This window comes from Medicago truncatula, chromosome 8 (genome assembly GCF_003473485.1).
Source record: "Medicago truncatula cultivar Jemalong A17 chromosome 8, MtrunA17r5.0-ANR, whole genome shotgun sequence".
NCBI lineage: Eukaryota > Viridiplantae > Streptophyta > Magnoliopsida > Fabales > Fabaceae > Medicago > Medicago truncatula.
This window is the reverse complement of record NC_053049.1, coordinates 12412443-12437063: the sequence shown is the minus strand read 5'-3', so window position 1 is coordinate 12437063 and position 24621 is coordinate 12412443. Positions and strand designations below refer to the sequence as shown.

The 24621-nt window shown below is 34.7% G+C and overlaps 1 protein-coding gene across 1 annotated transcript; it reads left to right on the top strand.

Moving 5' to 3' along the window:
- The first annotated feature begins 16342 nt into the window (after positions 1-16342).
- LOC25502315 (homeobox-leucine zipper protein ANTHOCYANINLESS 2) lies at positions 16343-23050 on the top strand. Its single transcript, XM_013589468.3, has 9 exons — positions 16343-17031; positions 17145-17359; positions 17441-17558; positions 17688-18362; positions 18613-18714; positions 18893-19105; positions 20750-20924; positions 21382-21749; positions 22308-23050. Exons 1-9 carry the CDS (start codon positions 16852-16854, stop codon positions 22692-22694), a joined length of 2433 nt encoding a protein of 810 aa, XP_013444922.1. The 5' UTR covers positions 16343-16851; the 3' UTR covers positions 22695-23050.
- Positions 23051-24621: the final 1571 nt, after the last annotated feature.

Below are 24621 nucleotides of genomic sequence, written 5' to 3'. Positions count from 1 at the left end.
ATTATTAAGGGAAAAAAGTGTATATTTTAATATAGGGAGGGAAATGTAATTCATACTTTCTCTCATAAGAGGGGTCAAATTTTCCCTAATACAATATATTTTTTTATAAGAGTGTATATTTTGACATGAGACGTAAGGGTATTATAATTTAAACATCTCTTAGGAGACGGAAGTGTAATTTGCTAAAAAATATATAATTAGTTTTTCATATCAAAACGATATTTACGACATCATATTGTTGTTTGTGCAATAGTTCTTTGTCATCGACGGTCTAGTGTATGATAGAATGGCATAAATGAATTATTTATGTTTCCAGAGCGGTAATAATTCTTCATAGTTTTCGATGCTATTTTCTACGAGAGATTGACGAAAATTAGTCCTTTCCGTTTTTTACTTTCTTAAAAGTCCAAGACTTTATGTTTATTCTCCGATATTCAATGTACAATAATAATCTTCAATCTGCACTATTCCTAATTGCTAATGTGGATAATTTTGCAAAATTGATTGAGGCAAAAACCTTGACAAAAATCATAGCAACCAACGTTATCAAATTTTTCAAAAAGAACAACTTGGCGTGTTTTGTGATCCCCAACCTAGAAGACTTGAGAGTCAAACAACACTTAGACCAACAATCAGGTGAAGTCAGGAAACAAGGTCCTCCTGCACTACAAAAAAAAAAACTGTTAAATAATGGCGGGTTTATTACGGTGGTGTACTAAAACCGCCACTTTATGCCGTATATTACGACGACAATTTTTGAAGCCGTCACTATGTACTGTATATTAAAGCGGTTTTGGACGTGCAATATTTTATGTGTTAACGTTGCTTTTTGTTATTTTGAATTTTAATATTTACATAAAAGGCCTTCGCAATTAAAACTTTGGTAATATGTTTCCTTTGTACTAACTTTGAATTGTATCATGTTATTTGTGTATTTTTGGGTTTTGCAAAGTTGAAAGCTCTAATATTTTATGTATTGGGGTTTTGCAATTGTGAATGGACTCTATTATGCTTGACATGTATCTTGATTTTTTTTTTTTTTTTATACTTTGTGTTTGGTTATGAATCTTAATTATGGTTTATTGGTTTCGGGTTTCAATAGCACCGTTGACCTTTTGTCCATTTTATTTGCAATTCTTCCCAGCTGAAACTGTGAAATTGACTTCAACAATGAACAAATAGTTATGCTTCTGTGCTAGAGTTTTTTATGTTCTTAACCGAAGATACAAATCTATAATGATGCTGCAGAAATAGTAATTTTCAAGTTGTTTTCCATGTTAAGCATCATTTCTGATATGTACTTGTGGTACATATCAATTAAACTCTTATATTAGTTTTGTTATTTCTTACTACCTCCGGTCCTATTTATAAGAGAAATTTAGGTCAACAAAAGTGAATGTATTTGGACTGAATTTTTAACTAGATACATCAACTTTTGTTGACCAAAAATTCTCTTATAAATAGGACCGGAGTATTTTCAAAGCTTGTATCAATGATCACATAATTCTTCGGATGTTTTGCTTGCTTGATTTCTTCGTGAATTACATCAAGAACACCCTAAAATTGTTATGTTTTGAGAAGAATAGAATCACAGATTCAAATATAAAAAAACATAACAAATGTCCCAAAATCATTGCAATTGCTCTAATACTCCTTTGTTTGTTGGTAAAACCTACTAAAATAGACTGAAAAACAAGTTAAGAATAACGTAAGATGACATGTCATCAATATGGTATACCAATTACTCCCTCGAGTTTCTTTTTAACTCTCTCTTTTGAAGAAATTTTTTGTTTCTATTTAACTATCACTTTCAAAGTTCAATGCAACATTAAATATTGTTTTACCAATATTATCTTTAACTATTTATTGCGGAGAGAGAAATATATGAAATGAGATATTAAATGAATAAGGTCATTATAGTAAAAGTACAACTTATTGCATCAAAAGTAGTAACAATCATTGACTATCTTGGTTTATGTAAAATGTCAAAATATGACAATTAAAAAGGAACAGAGGTATTACAAGTATACCAAAATCAAACCACATGTTCCACCACTTGTGCTAGTCCTCGTCAATTCCTTTGAGTTTTGCTCTAGCGACTGTACTCTTCTCCAAGCGGGGTGTTTAATGTGTTAGCTAGGCCTTGATCCACATATATCAAGGGTAAATACACATCGTGTACGGCGTGAACTACCTAAACTTTACCAATTTTCAGCGAAATTCTGAATTATTAGGGTTTCATTTTTCCAGAAATTGAAAGGTTAAAAGTTGAATTGAAAATGTTCATTCAAGTGAGGAAAAGTTGGGACTTTCTCTTCCTATAATTTATTTATAAGGTGGTGGAATATGAATGAGGCATTCAATATAACTGACTACTCCTTTCTTGACACTTACACGGTTACATTTATAGTTATAAAGAAATGAAGAAGCTCATGACAAGAATATTAATGTGATCTCTAAGTGCATGGTTGGATGATCAGTTGGCCCCATCATAACAAAAATTACTGTACTAGTATGAATAATTCTCGTAATGGCCCCCTGAAATAAATATATACGTACGTAAGTGAAAAACTTCCAATCAAAATAGGTTTGTTCTACGGGCGATACACAATTTTTTTGGGGTATGAATATAAAAACTACTGTATACTCAAATATATGTCAAAATCAATTTTATTTAGGGGTCTGAGATTTTTAGGTGTTTTAGATATACAAGCAAAATTCTAACTAATTTTATTTATTTAATATTAATATTCTCATAAATTCTTTAATAAAACAAGTTTTTATACCAAATTAAATGAAAAGATAAAAGAATTCAAATGAGAAATGATATTTGTGTAACCATCTTGAGACAACCTTTTATCAATTCTTTCACATACTTTCATCCTTCTCCTTACTCTCTATTTTTTTCTCTCTCTAATGTTTTTGACCAGAGAAAAAAAAAGATTGTTTCAAAAATTGTCACCAAATATTATACAAATATCATTAGCCAATGTAAAATTTACGTATGTATTAGGTTTTCATTTTTGGAAATAACAAATACAACTAAAAAGTTGCTTCACGGATGTCTAGCAAATTACTATTTATACAAATCAATTTTGGTACCAGAAAATATAAAAACTACTATATCCTCACGTATGTATTTAAGTGAAAATCAATTTTGGGCCGATTGGTTCTTCTCAAGTCCGTCATGTCCTCTCTGCCTGTCTACGCTCTTTCCTTTTTCAAAGCTCTGTCGGGTATAATCTCTTCCATTGAATTTATTTTTTTAAATATATTTTGGGGAGGGAGTGAGGATAACAGGAAAATTTCCTGGATTGCTTGGAGTTCGGTATGTTTACGAAAGGAGAATGGGGGTTTGGGGGTGAGACAGTTGAAGGAATTTAATATGGCTTTGTTAGGAAAGTGGTGTTGGAGGATGTTAGTGGATAGAGGAGGGTTGTGGTTTAGGGTACTGGTGGCGAGGTATGGTGAGGAGGCTGGGCGGTTGGAGGTTGGGAGCCGGAGTGTTTCTAATTGGTGGAGGTAGATAGCGAAGATTAGGGATGGTTTACAGAGTGAGGTGGGAGGATGGTTTGCAGACAGTGTGTATAGGAAGGTGGGGAACGGTTCAAATACATTATTTTGGCATGATAGGTGGTTAGGTGATGTCCCGTTGTGTCAGTGGTTTAGTCGTTTATTTGATTTATCGTTGAATAAATTGATTACAGTCACTGATGTGATCTCTCTAGGTTGGGAGGTAGGGGAGCAGCGTGGAGATGGAGGAGAAGGTTGTGGGAGTGGGAGGAGGAGTTATTAGGGGAGTGTCGCCATTTACTTAATAATTTTGTTTTGCAGACTGATGCTTCTGACAGGTGGCAGTGGCTCCCTGACATTGTAGGGGGTACACTGTGTGTGGAGCTTACCAAATTCTTACTACCCATGTTGCTCCTTTACGCGATGAAACGACATATCTTGTTTGGCATAAACAGGTACCTTTGAAGGTCTCTATTCTAGCCTAGAGGTTGTTACGGGACAGATTGCCAACAAAACAGAACTTGTTGAGGCGTGGTATTATACAACCCGCGGCCATTCATCGTATGGCGGGGTGTGGGAACATCGAATCATTAATACATATGTTCTTTCATTGTGATTTTTTTGGTGCTTTATGGCAGCATGTTAGGAATTGGCTTGGCATTTCAAGAGATGATCCCTATAATATTCATGATCATTTCATCCAGTTTACTAACGTTATAGGCACTTCGAGGACACGACGCTCATTTATGCAGCTTTTGTGGCTATTGTGTGTCTGGATATTATGGAACGAAAGAAACAACAAAATATTCAATAATGTTCAGACTCCAATGACAGAATTGTTGGATAAAGTTAAATATACATCTTTGTGGTGGCTGAAAGCTAATAGTGCTTGTTTTGTTTATGGTTCACAAAGATATTGGTCGGACCCTTTACGTTGTTTGGGTATCGACTAATGGTTGTTATTGTTATTTGTTCACAAATAGTTTGTAATTTTGGGGTGACCTCTTGAGTACATCTTGTGGTAAAGGGGGGATACATCGTCGTGGTTAATATATATTCCATTTTTTATTCTTAAAAAAAAAACTTAGTATTGCTTAATTAGAAGAAGAAAAATGTTAGCAACACTCGCCTTAATATACCCTTTCTAACATTTACTCCGTCCATTTCAAAATGAATGTCGTTTAAGGTTTTTACACACATATTAAGAAATGCAATGATTAAAAGAGAGAATTGTTATTTTACAAAATTATTCTTATTGATTATTGGTTAGTTTTTCATTATAGTAAAATTCATGTATTTTGGAAGTAGTGTGTATACTATTAATTGGAGTGTACAATTGGAAAAAGAAAAATTATTATTGTATTGAAAACTAAAAATGACATTCATTTTAAAATATTTTTTTTTTGCTAAAGTAACATTCATTTTAAAACGAACGAAGTATTATTTTATTGGAGAAAATACATGTAGATCGCGCATGCGAGACTCATTCTTGAAATGACGTGACTTCCATTATAAAGAGTATGTTAAAATAGAATAATACTTGGGTGACATTATGGTTAACATCATCCCAGTAGTAGATATTTTGAGAGAGGATCAAAATCCATCAAACAGAAAAAGGAAAATGGAGTAGTATTAATCACACGATAATAATAATGAAAGTGCTCCAAGGCTCAAGGAGCGATGATGAAGGTTTTAAGAAGTCAAAATGCTCAATGATTATGATATACCATTAAATAGCCGGTGTACGTTGAAAATATTTAAAGCACTTATCAAAAAGAAAAACTCATTTATGTCAATACACCAACTATTCCAACTAGACAGATAATGATTCCTCTCTAATGAGTAAATTATGCAAGTATTATCCTTATAAAAGTAGAGAAACGATATTTGTACAATCATTTTTTAATAAATTTTATGACAATTTTCTCTGTTATACTTACATTATAATTTTACTTTCTCTTTCTATTACTTTGGTTTATTTGTTAGTGCACATTTTTCTTTGTAAAAATATGGTTGTTCATTTAGTTGTCACACAAATTGATGTCAAATAACACTACTCATAAAAATAACATATTTTTGACATATTTACTCTTACAAATATATTTTTAGTCACTCAACTTTGTTGGAGAGTCATATAAATAAGAGATGAAGGGAGTATCTTTCTCCCTTTTGTTTTACCTCTTTTTATCATTTTATTATTTTTATTTATTTTTTCTCTCTAGCTCAAGGTGAAAAACATGATGATGCAGTTGATGGCTACTATTGGCGAGTAGAATACATACTAGAAGACTAGTGTTAATGACATTCACTTACACACTATTTTCTAACATGTATTCTTTTAATCGAATAAAATTCATGCGTGTCTTACCATCACTTTATGTGAATCTATTAAAAATGAGTGTGAAAGTGATATTACTATCACTAAAAAAGGATAAACATTGATGCATCATGCATGCATGTGCTCTGAAATACACACACAAAAAAGCAACAAATAATTAACCAAATTAAGTGTAGTGGTCCTTCCTATCAATAACATTTTTTTTAGCTCTCTCTCACATTAATAGTCAATCTAGCTATAAGGTACGTATTTACATGAAGGATTCAACAAGCTGTCTATTTCCATTGCATTCAACTTTTGGGCTAGCTTGATTGCGAAAGGTCATGTGGGAATTATGTGTCTTTGAAAGGTATGAACTCAACGACCTACCCTTTATTTCTGTGCCACCATAACTATATTTCCGGGTTTGAATTTCAGACCAGGATCATCTTTTGTAAACACATTCTTATAATACTTCATTCTTATAGGATATGAACCCGGTTGAGAAATATTAGTGAGATACATGTACATTCATATGGCACACATTGATTTTTATGATGTACAAACACTTGTGATGAGACTTCGGGGGAGTCTTAAAACATACGAGTGAATCATTACATTGAACTTAGAACAATTACAAGTGAGTTTTGATACCACGTATTTACTTAAAATCTTAAAACATTAAGTATATTGGTCTTTTAATTTATAGGTTGGTCAAAATATACTCTTTCATGCAACATAAAACTTTTAATTCGTACTTGACATATCAACATTCTTTCATTCAAATGTGAAACTCTCCACATCATTTGATCCAACAAATATCGCTTCTTCTCCCCCGTCAAGTTGAACCAACACTCTGATACAATTGGTGGAATTTTCGTGGAGCCTTAAACATTAGGGAGGATCATTACATCAAGATAAGAAAATCAAAAAATGAGTTTGAACATCATACGTTCCTCTAAAATGAGGCATTATGTATACAATTCTTTTCAGTTATATATTGTTCAACATCTACGTTTACATCTAATGTTAAACTTCTAACTAGCTAACACTTAACACATCTAACAATTTGCACATCCTATGAATCATATAATGGAATAAATTAAACTCAAGTAATTCATATTTTTGGCCCTTATAATATATGCTTACTTTCTGTTCTAGTCCCTTGATTTTTTTTCTTAGATTATGTCCATGTAGTTGAAGATTTAATTGTTTTAGACACTAATATAATTTTCTCGTTCAAGATAGATAATGTGGCATGTTGATATATACACACACTTTAAACCAACGAAGATTGAGATTAGTATAGGAGGTTAGACATGTATAATGTGGCGAATCAATGTTTGAATCTTTGTTAAAAGAGGTGTCTATATAAAGTGTTCGATAGTGTTACGAATAATACCTTCAATAAAAATCAATGAGAATTTTTTTTTAAAACATATTGAAAATTCTTACCAATGTCTCACAATCATCAACAACCACCTCCTTATTATTACCATGTAAAATTACCCAATTCTTCCGGTCATTTATAAGCGAATAATGTTTTATCTGCTCATTATAAGGCGAAGAGGGTAATTTGTGTGATTTCCTCCATCCGGTTGCATTTATACGCAAATATTGTTTTGTCAGCTTCGTTGTATCATTTATGTATTTGAACTATAATATAGTCTAAATACATCAGTTATATAATGAATCTGAAATGAAATTAGATTTTTATAAATGTTATCAGATGAAGTATTTTACATTTATAGGTTTCATGGATTCTTTTAGAATTTTTATAGAACCTAGTAATCGTAATACTAGTACAAAGAAGTATTTTGTAAAAGGACCATGTTACATGACCAAATCATCTAATACAATCAATCAATTTGATTGGGGATTCAGTGATTCGATCAAGGACTTTGTGATATGACGTCCCAAGCACATACCAAGTGGAAAAGTCAGGAATTTTATAGAGCATGTGCAAAAATAATGGAGCCAGGAATTCTTGTGCGTGCGCGTGTGAAAAATATTGAGTTTGCCCAAAAATAAAATTAAGTGAGTTAATAGGTTATTGGATTGGGCCAAATATAAAGAAATATCAATTGAACCCGGGTGAGTGTCCGGGGTCGCCGGATGGTGGCTCCGTCCCTACAGATATCACACACAAATCAACCCTGGCTTGAGGCTTAGGTGGTACGATTTACTATGTGTGGTGAACAATATACACTTCAAAATTGTATATTAATAATGATTAAAATCGTGGTTAACTGTCTTCAATGAATGAATATGAAACTTTGGTACATTTTTATATTCCAAGATATAAATAGTAGCATTTTCATTATTCCAAATTAACATATTTTCCGATGATTGATTATTTTGACGTTGTGTAAAAATATTAGTAAAAAACAAAAATAAGCACAAGATAGATTTAAGAGTTAATTACACTCCCCTTCCCTCAAACATGGTTGAATAACACTTCCCTCTCCTCTTATGTTAAAATATACACTTCCCTCCCTTGAAAAGTAAACTCTCCTCCTCTATAAGATGCTTGAACTACAACTCCATCCTTAATAATTAAATATGCACTACACTTTAATCTATTTTAACATAAATAATTATTTTTATGATATATATTAATTTTGAACCACCATTTATGAAAAATAAATTCATTTCTTTATAATTTAAATGCTAATGATAATTAAATTTAAATATTGATGGAGATCTTGTTGAAATTAGAATGTGTGAGGAATGGGGCTTCAATTTGGGTGACGATGCTTGTTTGTTTGATGAGGATGAGGGGTCGATTAGTTCGGCTGACGATGGTCTTGTGGAAATTCCTAGGGACCCAGAGGCGGCTCATAATGTGGACACTTTGGTTGATAATTTTGTTAATGATTTGTTAGAGGATGATAATCATAATGTGTCACACCACTTGGATGTTGCGAAGATGAATCGTGTCAATCAGGTTTGGCTCCTTCTGCTGTCTCTGGAAGTGGGGGTTCTCTTGAACGGTTACATGTGAACGACCTGATTGCTTCTGGTGAGGTTGTGAAGGATGGAGTTTGTTCGAAGCTCAAGAAGCGAGGTCTGCGTCAGTCGTCGTGTCCTCCTGTAGGTACGCGATCTGTGTCCTCTATGGGTCCGTGGAGCATGGAGTGGCTGCAGTCTCACAAGGATGGGGGGGTCTGTCCCAACTATCGCTGATAGGCCCATAGAGGTGGAGGACGGTCCGCTTCGTAAAAAAGTGGGGGGTTTTCTTAATCATTCTGTTCACTGTCTTAAGAAGGTGGCCCGCATGACCGGGGGTGATCGCTCTGAGGTGCTGAAAATTATTCGGAAACAAGAGCGTAAGCGTCAACGTGAGCTCTGCTTGCACCAAGCGATGGAGGGAGTGGCTCATATGTTGGTAGATGGATCCACTTCTTCTTCTTCGGTCAATAATGACTGGCAACACTGGGTGGTGATGCGTGGAGACCAGTCTGTGGCGGATGCCGATGTACGGGGTATAGGAAAGGATATTGGTTTAGATTTCCCGGGTGCGACTCAGAATAGGTTTGTGGTGTTACATGGAGAAGGCAGGGATGTGCAGTCAGGTGCGGATTTGGGGATGGATGGTGTGGGTGGCTCGGTTAGGAGTGGGTGTGCGTAGGGGTGTCTGGTGGTGCTTAGGGCGGGTGGGTGTGGGTGATGAAGCTCATATCTTGGAATATCAGGGGTTTGGGAGGTGTAGGTAAGCGTAGGGAAGTGAGGCTGTTGGTAGGGGAGAAATTGCCGTGGCTAGTGTGTCTTCAAGAAACCAAATTGCATGTAGTTGATTCTTCTTTAGTGGCGTCTTTATGGGGTCATTCCTCTTTTAATTTCTCTTTTCGTCCCTCTGAGGGAGCGTCGGGGGGTCTTTTGATTTTGTGGGATGACAAGGAGGTGGAAGTGTGGTCCTCTGTTAGTAGACAACATTTCTTACTGGTCCATGGTAAATTTTCTGCGTCGGATGAGGAATTTTATTTGCTCAATGTGTATGCTCCTTGTGGTTTTCGGGAAAAAGAGGCGCTGTGGGTTTCTTTATCCGCGCAATTGACGGTGTTAAGGGGTAAACGAGTTTGTGTGTGTGGTGATTTTAATGCGGTTCGGAGCACAGTTGAACGTCGATCTGTCAGGGGGGTTAGTGCGTCGAATGATTTCGTGGCGTTTAATTCTTTTGTTGAAGATAATGTGTTGTTTGATTTACCGCTTTTGGGAAGGAGTTTTACTTGGTTTAAGGGCGATGGCAGTTCCATGAGTCGCATTGACAGGTTCTTGTTGTCTGAGGAGTGGTGTTCTTCCTGGCCTAATTGCGTTCAACCTGCGTTACTGAGGGGTGTCTCTGATCATTGTCCTCTTGTTTTAACGGTGGATGAGGAGGATTGGGGACCACGGCCTATTCGTATGCTGAAGTGTTGGCAAGATGTTCCGGGCTACAAACAGTTTGTGTCTGACAAGTGGAAGTTGTTTCAAGTTGATGGTTGGGGGGGTTTGTTCTTCGCGAAAAATTAAGAATGATTAAACAGGCGCTAAAAGAGTGGCACGTGGCTCACACTTCGAATTTGTCAGCAAGAATTAAATCTCTAAAGGATAGGCAAGCAGAGTTGGATGGCAAAGGGGAGACGGAGGCTTTGTCTGTTACTGAAGTTGAGGAACTGCATGGTGTGTCCTCTGATATTCACGCTCTGGTTCGTGCAAATACGACCATAGCCTGGCAACAATCTCGGCTTCACTGGCTGCGAAAAGGGGATGCGAACTCTAAATATTTTCACTCAGTTATCCAGGGACGGCGGCATCGCAATCATTTGCAATCCATTGTTGTTGATGGGTCTGTGGTGGAGGGAGTTCACCCCGTTCGCCAAGTCGTTTTCACCCACTTCAAGAATCATTTCAAGAAAGGTCGGACGCCTAACATAGACTTGCACAACCTTCCATTTAAGTATTTGAGTTATTTGGGGGTGGGGCCTTACTAGGCCTTTCTCCGAAGAAGCGGTGAAGGCGGCGGTGTGGGATTGTGACAGTTTCAAAAGCCCTAGTCCGGATGGGGTAAACTTTGGGTTTTTTAAGGATTTCTGGATTGACATGAAGCAGGATATTATGCGGTTTATGGGAGAATTTCATCGAAATGGGAAGTTGTCACGCGGTATTAACTCAACTTTTATTGCTCTTATTCCTAAAGTTGACAGCCCTAAGAGATTGAATGATTTCCGTCCCATTTCGCTGGTGGGTAGTGTTTATAAAGTTTTGGCGAAGGTTCTAGCTAGTAGACTGCGGCAAGTGATAGGAATTGTGGTTGCAGAAGAACAGTCAGCTTTCGTTCGGAGTCGACAAATTTTAGATGGGATTCTTATAGCAAATGAGGTGGTCGATGAGGCGTCCAGATTAAAAAAGGAGTTATTGCTGTTTAAGGTGGATTTCGAAAAAGCGTATGATTCAGTTGACTGGGGGTATTTGGATGCAGTTATGGATAGGATGTCGTTCCCCGTTCTTTGGAGGAAATGGATTATGGAATGTGTTTCGTCTGCAACAGCTTCGGTGTTAGTAAATGGTAGCCCAACTGATGAGTTCCCCTTGGAGAGGGGGTTGCGTCAAGGAGATCCTCTCTCCCCTTTTCTTTTCTTGTTAGCCGCGGAGGGTTTGAATATTCTTATGAAGTCGGTGGTCGACCGGCATATTTTTGAAGGCTATAAAGTGGGGGCGCCCTCCTCAGTGTCAGTTTCTCATCTTCAGTTTGCTGACGACACGTTGATTATTGGAGTGAAGAGTTGGGCCAATGTTCGGGCGATGAGAGCGGTGTTGGTGTTATTTGAGGCTATGTCTGGCTTGAAAGTCAATTTTCATAAAAGCATGTTGGTTGGTGTCAATGTTTCTGTTTCATGGCTGAATGAGGCAGCTTCTGTTCTCCGCTGTCGTGTGGGGAAAGTGCCGTTTGTTTATTTGGGTCTTTCTATCGGGGGTGATCCACGTCGATTGATCTTTTGGGAACCTCTTCTTAGTAGCATTAAATCGAGATTGTCTGGGTTCAATAGTCGGTTTTTATCGTTTGGTGGCCGTTTGGTTCTTCTAAAGTCTGTCTTGACCTCTCTACCTGTCTATGCTCTCTCCTTCTTCAAGGCTCCATCAGGTATAATTTCTTCCCTTGACTCTATTTTTACTAAATTTTTTTGGGGGGGTTGTGAGGATCATAGGAAACTCTCTTGGGTCAGTTGGACCACTATTTGTTCTCAGAGGGAGTTCGGAGGTCTAGGTGTGAGGAGGTTGAGGGAGTTTAATATTGCGTTGTTAGGCAAATGGTGTTGGCGTTTATTAGTGGAGAGGTGTAGTCTTTGGTATAGGGTGTTGGTGGCGAGATATGGTGAGGAGGATGGGAGGTTGGGGGCCGGAGTGGTTCTTCTTGGTGGCGAGAGATCGCTAATATTAGGGATGGGCTGGGTGGAGTTGGTGGCGGGTGGTTTCGAGAGTGTGTGTCTCGTACGGTGGGGGATGGTGGAGATACACTTTTTTGGCATGATCCGTGGTTAGGTGACGTACCGTTTTGTGAGCGCTTTAGGCACCTTTTTGATCTTGCGGTTGATAAATCGTGTACGGTGGCCGCCATGTTTTCTGCTGGGTGGGAGGCTGGGGGCGCCGGTTGGAGGTGGAGGAGGGGGTTGTGGATGTGGGAGGAGGAGATGCTAGGGGAGTGTGTTATTTTACTTGGTAATGTTTCTTTGCAGTGCAATGTGAAAGACACTTGTAGATGGCATCTGGATCCTATTGCAGGTTATACAGTCAGCAGTGCTTATTTTTTACTAATACTCCCGACATTCCTCAGGTGGAAGGTGCAGATGCTCTTGTTTGGCACAAACATGTTCCACTTAAGGTCTCAATTTTTGCTTGGTGGTTGGTAAAAAATAAGCTGCCTACTCGATCAAATCTGATGCAGCGTGGTATTCTCTCAGCTTCGGGTGCGGGTTGTTTGTTAGGCTGTGGCCACATCGAGACTTCTCAGCATTTATTTACATCTTGTCGTTTTTATGGCACTTTATGGAGTCAGGTGAGGTCCTGGCTTGGTGTCTCAGGCCCCGACCCCATTATTGTCTCAGATCACTTCCTTCAGTTCTCTTATTCAGCAGGTGGAGTTCGTGCAAGGAGCTCTCTCTTGCAGCTTGTTTGGTTGCTTACTGTGTGGATCATTTGGAATGACCGCAATCAGAGGTTGTTTAATAACACCGGTAGCTCTATTGATCACATGATGGATAAAGTAAAGCAGACATCTCTTTGGTGGCTAAAAGCTCATAATGTTGTTTTTGTTTTTGGTTTTCATTTGTGGTGGTCAAGTCCCTTGGCTTGTTTGGGGCTAGGCTAATTTTTCCTTGATTATGTATATTTGTCAATACTCTTGAGCTTCCTTGGTACGTCTTGTACTAGGAAGTGTCCGTATTTGTTAATATAAGTTCCATTTTTGCTTGTTCAAAAAAAAAACTTTATAATTTAGAATATAATATTAAATTTTAAATAATCATATTTTATTGTCTTTAGTAATTTTTCATATATTTTAATTTTATTTTGTGTTGTTTCGTATTTTATAATAGGGTTTAAAATTATATGTAAGTGAAATTGTGAATAAAAAATAGCAAAAAATATGTATTCAAATTTTGATTATATTAAAATAGACCCGAAATACTATTTTTTTCGAAGTGTGTTATATTATTATTATTTTGCTAGATTATTAGAAATAAAATAAAAAATTTATCGAGGGAGTAAAGTGTAGATTTTAACATAAGAGGGAAGGAGAATATAATTCAAGCTTATCTTAAGGGAGGGGAATGAAATGTTTTCTAATATATTTTGAATAAGAGAGGAGGGGAGTGTATACTTTAACATAAGAAGGAATGAGAATGTAATTTAACCATTTTTAAAGGGAGGAAAATATAGCTTACTCTGATTTAAATTGAGAGAGTTTATTATTATTGATGTAAAATATAAGGGAATACAATCTGAATTTACATTTCACTAATCCATCAAAACAGTGATGCAAGAGGTAGTCGAATGAAAGTAAGCGAAGAGTCCATTCACGCTACCGCCAATGAGGAGAGAGACAATCCCAGAGGATCTTGAACCAAACAATCACGTAGAAATTTGTTCGAAATCAACTCCTTAATAAATACATAATAATAATAATAAGGGTTAATAGATCTTTACCCCCTGTAATATATGTCATTTCTGATTTTTCTTTGTAAAATATTTTTTTGATTTATCCCCTGTAAAATATTTTTGTTTTGATTTACCCCTAATAGGCCAAACAAAAACCAATTTTTTTATTTTTTTTGTAAGAAATTTTCATTTTTGTTTGGCCTATTAGGGGGTAAATCAAAACAAAAATATTTTACAGGGGGTAAATCAAAAAAAATATTTTACAGGGGGAAAAACTAGAAATAACCTATATTACAGGGGGTAAAGACCTATTAACCCTAATAATAATAATAATAATAAATACATTAAGAATAGAACATGTGTTGATTCTCCTATGTTAATAAGGTATTATGTGTCATCGTGAGTTTAACTCAATTAGTATGTACATTGCTAATATATGTAATTATGGGGTTGAAACTCTGGCCACCACAAAACTGCCAAAGAATCAAAAAATAGGGGGGCTGTTTTGTATTTAAATTAGTTAGGGGTCCATAACCGCAACTTTTGGAAAGATATGGGTCCAAAAGTGCAATTAAACCTTTTTTTTTGACAAAAATAAACGATACTCATTCATTCAAATTCGCTAAAAACAAAAAGGAAGAATCTGGGAACAAATTCACAGCATCCGTGTTAATAGCATAAAACGACAAAGTATCTACGCCTACAAATATGACCAATATGACTATATCCATGTTTTCGAAATACCCATGTCTCCGGATCTGCAACGTTGACGACGCCAAAGTCATTGTCATTGATCGGATCTGCACTTGCTCAAAGCTAATTTTTCAACCTAAATCAAATAAACACCGCATTAAGACGGGAAATAAAAAACACACCGCACAAAGACGGGAAATCAAAACAAACATAGTCGTTCAGAGACGACGAAATCACAAAAACAAAACGAAAGAAAACAGAAAATATGTGAAATCACTTATTCAATTAGGATAAAAGGAAAAACAATTCGAAATGGTGATTTTTGGATCAAAATTGACTCTAAATCACCCATCTGAAAAGAAGAAATGAGTGACGGTTAGGGTTTGAGAAGGAGAGAAGAGAGAGGAAGAAAGTATAACACAATTGATTACATAATATATGCGGATGCTCGATTTAAACCCCAAATTCTTTACTCACTGGTGAATTTTAGCCACTACTGATCTACTTGATAAAAGGAAAAAAATACATCAGTAATTACCACTCTTAAACGAAATAATGATCTTTTAATGTTTTCCTAATAAAACAATGATCCTTAACTACATGAAATTCATTTCGTAACATTAAACGACATTAATAGTAATAAAAGAAAAATATACGGACATTTAATATAGGAGGAAATATATAAAAAAAAGAAAATTGAGAGAGTGTTTGAACTCAGGTTAAGGAAACGCAACAATGATAAAATTCTTAAGAAATTTTTTTCGTCCATTTAAATCTAACGAGGTTTAATGGATTAATTTCTCTAATTACACGCGGATAACTCAATTTACATAAAAAATAATGACGGTAGATGTGGAAGGAACTCAAATTTACAACTCCTCCAGTCTCACAATATGGTTAAAATGCAATAAATAAATTTATGTTACGGAAAAAAGTAATAAAAGTTATATTAATATTCTAAAAGAGATAAATAATGAACTATTTTTTTATAGAAAAATTGACACTTATTATAAGACGGAGTAAGTATCATAATTGTTCGATGAAGATGGAATATTGACTTCTCAATTACCATCTTCATTTATATCCTATTTTAGATGAAGTTTCATATACTACTTTCTCTAGTCATATTTATAAACAAAAATTAACTTTTTAAATCCATTGAATAACTAATGTATCTGATTTCTTTGTGGACGGGGTTTGAACTTCATACCTTGAATATATTATACATTTTAATTATCAATTGAGTTAAACTCACAAAAATCTGATATATTTGATTTATAAATACAATCAGATGCAATAATTATTCAATAAATCTAAAACGTTAGTTTTTATTTATAAATGTGATCGGAGAAATTATAATATAATCCCAAGGACACTAACAGAAACAAATCTGATATGATATGATTTGAATAGAATCTCATGAACCAAATCTGAGCCTTTCAGCACTCTATCACTTCCAACTTCCAACACAGTTTACTTTTCACATACCCCCCATATCCCCACAAAAAGTAATCAAAAAGTGACAAAGCAATTTTCACCGTCAATCACAGGCTTTATAGGGTTACAGACACAGTATTGCAAAGAGTCAACCGACCCTTTTTGGATCTATCTATTTGTAAGGCTTCAATGACTCCACATCTTGGAGTTTTATCTTCAATCTCTCTCTCTCTCTCTCTCTCTCTAACATAATATAAAAGTACTTTTTTTTATCTTCTTTGAAAAATAGTCAAGCATGCAAATATATGATATATAAAAAAAAACACTATTAGGGTTCTTTTTCCATTTAACCTAAATCAACTTGATTCATTATTTCAACCCACCTTTCAAGTTTCTCTCACTGTTACACTCTTTCTCTCTCAAAAGGGTCACTGAAAAGAGAGAGAGAGACTGAGAACGAAGAGCAAAATCTTGCCTTTTTTCTCTTTCTTTCTCTCCAAACAAAACACCATTTTTTGTTACAGAGAGAGTTTTGAGACATTGGTGTTTCTTATTTGACCCTTTGTCTCCTTAATCTCTCTGTCTTTGTTCTTTGTGTTTTTTTTCTTTTTTCTTGCAAAGTTCTGTACTTTTTTGAACTTTTTGATGATTCTGCTGACACCAAGATTTACTTGTGATTAAGGGGTTGGAAAAAGTTTTGAACTTTTTGGATTTGGGTGGTTTTTTTTATTGAAGAAAAAAAAGTGGGGTATTTGATGAGTTTTGGGGGGTTTGTAGAGAACAATTCAGGAGGTGGTGGAGGTGTAAGAAACATAGGAGAAATTTCTTACAACAACGAAAGAATGCCATTTGGTTCTTTCTCTCAACCTCGTCTTGTTACTTCTCCAGCTTTGGCTAAATCAATGTTCAACTCACCTGGATTATCACTTGCACTTGTAAGAACTAAGAAAGATCTTGTTTTTTTTGTTTGTTTTTGTTTTGTTTGTTTTCTTGAATTTTGTTGTGTTTTTTGATGACCCTTTTGATTTGTTTGATTGAAAAAATGAAGCAAACTAATATTGATGGACAAGAAGATGTGAATGGATCAATGCATGGGAATTATGAGCAAAATGGTTTGAGAAGAAGTAGAGAAGAGGAACAAAGTAGATCTGGTAGTGATAACTTGGATGGTGTTTCTGGTGATGAACAAGATGCTGATGATAAGCCTCCTAGGAAGAAGAGATATCACCGACACACTCCTCAACAGATTCAAGAGCTTGAAAGGTATTTTTCTTTTACCATTTTTGTGTTTTTGTTTTTAAGGTTCATTTTTGTAGATTTTAATAATCATGTTTTGTGTTATAGTTTGTTTAAGGAGTGTCCTCACCCAGATGAGAAACAAAGATTGGAACTTAGCAAAAGGCTTTGTTTGGAAACAAGACAAGTTAAGTTTTGGTTCCAAAATCGAAGAACACAAATGAAGGTGAGTGATATGACATCAAAAAAGTCATTTTCATTTTCACATGGTTTAACTTTTTACTTACTTTTTGAGTTTTTTTTTTAATAACATTTTGTGTTGCTAACTTTTTTTGTTTGTACAATTGTGTACTAGACTCAATTGGAAAGGCATGAGAACAATTTGCTTAGGCAAGAGAATGATAAGCTTAGAGCTGAGAATATGTCTATAAGGGATGCAATGAGGAATCCTATTTGTTCCAATTGTGGTGGTCCAGCTATGATCGGCGAGATTTCACTCGAGGAACAACACCTTCGAATCGATAATGCGAGGTTGAAAGACGAGCTAGACCGAGTTTGTGCACTTGCTGGAAAGTTTCTAGGCCGTCCGATTTCTTCGTTACCAAATTCAAGTTTAGAGCTTGGTGTTGGAGGAAACAACAACAATGGTTTTAATGTGATGAACAATGTGCCTTCAACATTACCTGATTTTAGTTCAGGAATGTCTAATAACCCTTTAGCCATTGTGTCTCCTTCAAATAGACAAACATCTATGGTGACTACTGGCTTTGATAGATCGGTTGAAAGGTCTATGTTTCTTGAACTTGCTTTGGCTGCTATGGATGAGTTGGTTAAGATGGCACAAACTAGTGACCCTCTTTGGATTAGGAGTATAGAAGGAGGAAGGGAAATTTTGAACCATGAGGAATATATGAGAACATTCACTCCTTGCATTGGTTTGAAACCTAATGGTTTTGTTTCTGAGGCCTCAAGGGAAACTGGTACTGTCATCATCAATAGCTTGGCCCTTGTTGAAACTCTTATGGACTCGGTGAGCTTCTAAACTTGTAATTCACTTTTCACAATGTTAATGTTATCGATGCAGCCTCAATCGCGGTCACATAATTATAAGAAAAACTATGATGTGGTGTTTTTTATTGGAGTCACATACCTTTTTCTTAAACATTGTGATTAAATTTATGAATTTGCAAATTGTTTTAGCTTTTGATGAGTATAAGGATGGTTTTACATTTGTGTTGAAGTTATATTATGAAGCTGATTTGGTTCTTTTGTTTCAACAGAATCGTTGGATAGAGATGTTTCCTTGTATCATTGCAAGAACCTCCACAAATGAAGTGATATCTAATGGAATAAATGGAACAAGAAATGGTGCACTTCAACTAGTAAGTAAAAAATGTTATGTTTTTACCGTGTAGCTAAATAGCAATTATGGCGTAGCGGTATTTAAACAAACTGCTATTTCACGCAATCCGTGATTGACAACACTGGCATTACATGAATTAGCTCTAGCAAAACCGTTGCATTTTCGGTGTTTTGACAGTAATGTTTGTGTTTTTTCAGATGCAAGCTGAACTTCATGTGCTATCGCCTTTGGTTCCGGTTCGCGAGGTAAATTTCCTTAGGTTTTGCAAGCAGCATGCAGAAGGTGTTTGGGCTGTGGTTGACGTGTCTATAGATACCATCAGAGAAACTTCTGGTGCTACAAGTTTTGTGAACTGTAGGAAGCTTCCCTCTGGTTGTGTTGTGCAAGATATGCCAAATGGTTACTCCAAGGTAATTAAATTTCAAAAATGCTTTCTTATTCTTGTTATTAGTGTGTTTTATGGTTTTATAATCCCTACATTTCATGTTTTTTAGTTTCCACATCTTGTGGACAGTAAAAATGATTTACATTCCTCCATACATTGTGTTCTGAACTTCTTTTATTTTAATACTATAAGGGAGAGTTAGAGTTACTATTTACCATACATTGTGTTTTTCGTTAATTTGTTTGGTCCTCGAAAGCGTATTCAATTAGTCAGATCACACATTTGCGGACCAAAATGACTATTTATGCATATATTTACCATTCTTTAAGTAATATGTGGATCAAAAGAGGTGAGTAGAATATTCAAGTGAAGTGAAGCAAAACACAAGGTCAAGGAATCAAGGGGCTTGTGCTTTTCAAAGCTATTAATTAATCAAAAAGCTCATTGTTCAAAGTAACTTAACTAGTCTAGTGACTACTCACTATATAACTACTCTGTCAATTATAATTCCCATATAAAATATGAATTTTCCACTTTTCAAAGAATTGTATTGCACCTGAGTAGGATGCTTCTCATAAACAATTACAAATTCCAATCTTAAAGTTTTCAACAATTAATCTTTAAATAATACACCCCATGTGGCCTAAAGTATAGATTAATCCACTATTTTAATATATAGAAACCTCTTATCACTTGAATTTCTGTACCTTGAAACTTATTGACTAGATTAGCAATTTTTTCCTTGTAATCTTATAAGTACATTTTGATTCTATAAACAAATAAACAATATATACAAAGTTTCTATTCCAATCTATTATGCTATATAGATAGTTCCTTACAAGCATTATTTAATTCACATGATTTGGATTTAGCATAGTTCAAGGCCTATTTTATTACTCATTTTCATTAGGGTCAAACATATAAGAGACTGGCTATTTTGTCTTTTTCTTGTGAGTATTTGTTTAGATTGGCAAATCTCGATGCTTCACAGTCCCCCATTGTTCCTAAAAATCTTGCTTGACTTTATCAATAGTACCCTATTTTATGTAAATGGTCCATGAGATACCTCTTGTCCTTTCTATTGGGATGACCAATCATCTCTCATCATATAATCACTATCATATTACTAGTAGTACATTGATTTTTGGACAAATATTACTAATCTGTAGTACAAGATAAAACTTGATAAAATGTTAGACTAAGTTATATATGGAAAATATGATTTCTATTTAATATTAGAAAGGTGAAATTTATTAAGTTCTATTTGAAGTATATGATTTACATGAAAAAAGTTAAGGTGTAAGTGTGACTTAATTCATGTATTCTTTCTTTTTTTTTTTAATGATCTATTTTAGTGTTATGTAACTATTTGGCTTGTGCATTTTTCTTCTATATATAAGTAGTCATTTTCTATATCAAGGTCAAGATTTGTTTTGATTTTCCTTTCCATACATGAATATATACATAATGTAATGACAACATCAAAATAATATTAGAAATAATTTCTGTTGTTGTATAGTAATGAAATATGTACTTAATCACAAAAGTACACTTATAATACAATATATAGTAAAGAAATGTTTTGTAGCATGATATAAATTGATACTATTATTATGAATGCCATAAGGGCATGACTTATATGTGTATTTTTGCATTGATGAATTTGCAGGTGACATGGGTGGAACATACAGAATATGAGGAAAATCAAGTCCACCAGCTGTATAGACCTCTGTTGAGCTCAGGTATGGGGTTTGGTGCGTCTCGCTGGGTCGCTACCCTACAACGCCAGTGCGAGTGCCTTGCCATATTAATGTCCTCTGCCGCTCCCTCTCGAGACCACTCCGGTACTACTCTAACTCAACTACTCATAACATCTTTGATACACATAAATATCTTTTGATAATAAATATATTATTTCTTTGTATACAATTATCAACATTTGATTATTGCATCTTTAAACTTTATTTTGTTTTGGTTCCTAAAAAAATATAATATAGGATCAAATTTGGTTGTAAATTCAAAATATTTCCATTTGATTTTATCTTCATAACACAAAATATTACCATAGTTTGTAATTCATGTTGGCTTTTAAGATATTAATAAATCATAAATAATAGTAAGGAAAAAAATATCACTCTTTTAATACAAAATATGTTATATGATCCTCACATTTCATAAAATAAATCTAATACAATGACACAATGTTCCAATTTCTCTAGTACATTTTACTTAAAAACATTCAATGATGGCATGATTAACAATAATCTGAACTAAATTGTATTTTTTATGAATGTCTCACAGCAATAACAGCAGGAGGAAGGCGAAGCATGCTGAAGCTTGCACAACGAATGACTAACAACTTCTGTGCCGGTGTCTGTGCCTCCACGGTCCACAAATGGAACAAACTTAACCCTGGTAATGTTGACGAAGATGTGAGGGTGATGACACGAAAGAGCGTCGATGATCCTGGTGAGCCACCAGGGATCGTGTTGAGCGCAGCCACGTCAGTATGGCTCCCGGTTTCACCTCAAAGACTGTTCGATTTTCTGCGCGACGAAAGGCTCCGTAGTGAATGGGATATACTGTCTAATGGTGGTCCTATGCAAGAGATGGCTCATATTGCTAAAGGACAAGATCATGGCAACTGTGTTTCTCTTCTCCGTGCTAGTGTAAGTTTTCTTTATTTCTTTCTCATTTCATAATAATAATAATAATAGTAATAATAATAATAATAATAATAATAATAACAATGGTGAGATGTGACAACGTTGTAACTATATGAACTTGCAAGTTGCAATAGTGTAACAAAGTTCAACGTTGAAATGTGAATGTGGCTTTGTCTGTTTGTCGGTAGTGTTTGGATTTTGAGAGGTTGAAAAGTTGAGAAGGACAAGAAGGAAATTTCTGAAGGAACTACAAGCACAAACTTTGATGATTCACTTAGATAAGCTTTTATAACAAGTCAAAATACACTTGTCATCTTATGTATTCCTATTTTATATGGTCCCACCCTTTTTTATGTTTAATCTAAATTGCTACATTTTATAGTTTTTAAAATAATGGAAAAATGTTAGTATTATTATTTTAAGAAAAAGTGTTAGTATCTTTCTTGGTTTGACTAGCTTAGCTCATCAAGAAAATGACAATACATAATAATTTATATTTCATGATTCATTCTCAATTATACATTAATTTGTGTTTTTTAATTATTTATTTTGATTTTGTAGGCAATGAATTCTAACCAGAGTAGCATGTTGATACTACAAGAAACATGTATAGACGAAGCGGGGTCGCTTGTTGTCTATGCGCCGGTCGATATTCCAGCTATGCATGTTGTCATGAATGGTGGCGATTCAGCTTATGTTGCATTACTACCCTCCGGCTTTGCCATCGTCCCTGATGGTCCTGGGTCACGTGGACTAGAGAATGGCGATGCGACCGCAAATGGAGGTGGCGAGGCGCGTGTAAGTGGGTCCCTTTTAACGGTGGCGTTTCAAATCCTTGTGAATAGTCTTCCTACAGCAAAACTCACCGTGGAGTCAGTTGAAACAGTGAACAATCTCATTTCATGCACTGTTCAGAAAATCAAAGCAGCACTTCAATGTGAAAGCTGAGTCACGTGACTTAAGTGGTTTTTCTTAAATTTTTTGTTTTTCTATATCTACTACTATTGCTATTGTTTTTGTTGTTGTTGTTTTGGTAATGGATGAAAGAAAAGGGTAAAAATGTAATTGGTGGGATTTGGGGTGTGTTTGAGTCAAGAACGAACCACTCATGGAAAAAGAAAAAGGTTCCTTGCATGGTGGTAAGGATATCTATCTTTTTAGGGTTAGGTTCCTTAACACAAGGCAAGGATCGTGGTTCGGGTATTGACTCTTGTTTGTTTCCCCTAGTTTGAAAAAACATCAATGAAAGGAATAGTGGAATATGACACAATTTTATCATAATTACAAATAATATGGTTTTTGTTGATAATATTAGTAATATTTATGTAAATGTTATATATTTAATAAGTATCTGATTTTAGGGATATTTTGTTGTTACTATTTGCCATTTTTTAAAATTTAGAACTTGTTTATTATAGCTTTAAAAACAATCATTTAAAGTGTTTTCATCAATGGGTTTTTTACAGTTTTAAAAAATGAGACAAATGATTTCTACTTTTGTTTTTTTGTTTTTTTTTGAGGAAATGATTACTACTTCTTATAAAATGGGTTATCTATCATTGCATGAATTAATTATCTTAAAAAATGTTTTTATTTGGGATAAATAAATACAGATATAGTTTTATTTTTAAAATTTCTAAATTATTGAATTGAAATCATTTTTCCAATTTAATTTATAACTTGCAAGTCTTTCAAAATGATATCAATTGTTACTATTGTTTTGTCAATTATATATATATATTTTTTGGTAGATAGAAGAGATGACAAAGCCTTTGCCATCATAAACTCACACGCACAAAGTAGAGGTATCGGGGTTCGAACTCTGGTCGTGACGTTCGGCCTAACAATTTTGACATTTTTGTCAGTTGAGCTAGGACTTATGAGACTTATCAACTATATTTCTAATATTTAATTAAGAATAAATAATTCTTTTTTGTATTCTATGTATAATCTTACATGGAGTTATGTAGTTCTTAGTAAATTCCTTGTGGGCATGAAGATCTTGTGTTACTCACGCTGTAAAGATTGAAAATGAATGTGATAGAGAGGTGTAGATGGTGGTGAAATGTCTGCAAAGCATTTAATGAGGATTCAGAATTTGTTGGGAAAATTGTTGGCAACATTTAATGCTCAAGTTGTGGAATTTTCTTCCTTATTGTGAGGCTAACCAATAAGGTTCTGACATGAGTTTTTGTCTATGAGCATTAGTTGACAAGGAAAGAAGTGTTGTGATTTTGTAAGATATTTGCCATTTTGAATGCAAGAGGGCTTGTTTTCATGTTCATGAGTTGCCAATGCATTTACCATAAGTGTTGATAATATGATAATGATGTGATATAGTTGGAAGTTTATGCTCTTTTGTTTTTGTTGACATGGCTTGTGATCTCTTCATGATAATGTGGGTGTTTTTTTATTCACATTTTCTAATGAACTAATTTGATGTTTGTAAGGGCTAATTCAAGTTGAGATTCTTAACAATGATCTATCTTAGCACGTCTTTACAAGCCATATCTATTGTGAGGCTAATGATCTTGCTCATTTAGGCCACTCACGTGACTTCTCTTGGACCATTTAGGTTAATTCTTTGAATATTGTGAGAAATCGTGTTCCGACAATCAACATACTTTTGTACCATTTATTTTTGATATTTTCAGCTTCCTAGCATTAGAGAATGTTAATAATGTTAAAATAAAATTCATATCTTCTAGATTCATAGGTAATTCATAGCAATATCATATCTTCTAAATTCATGAATATAGTCCAGATAAATTTTTATTATTTTTTTTGTAAAGACCCTCAACTTTTGGAAGATATGTAAGAATAATTTATTTTCTTAACTTTGAAAGTGACTCTTACTTCATGTCGTTTCTCAACT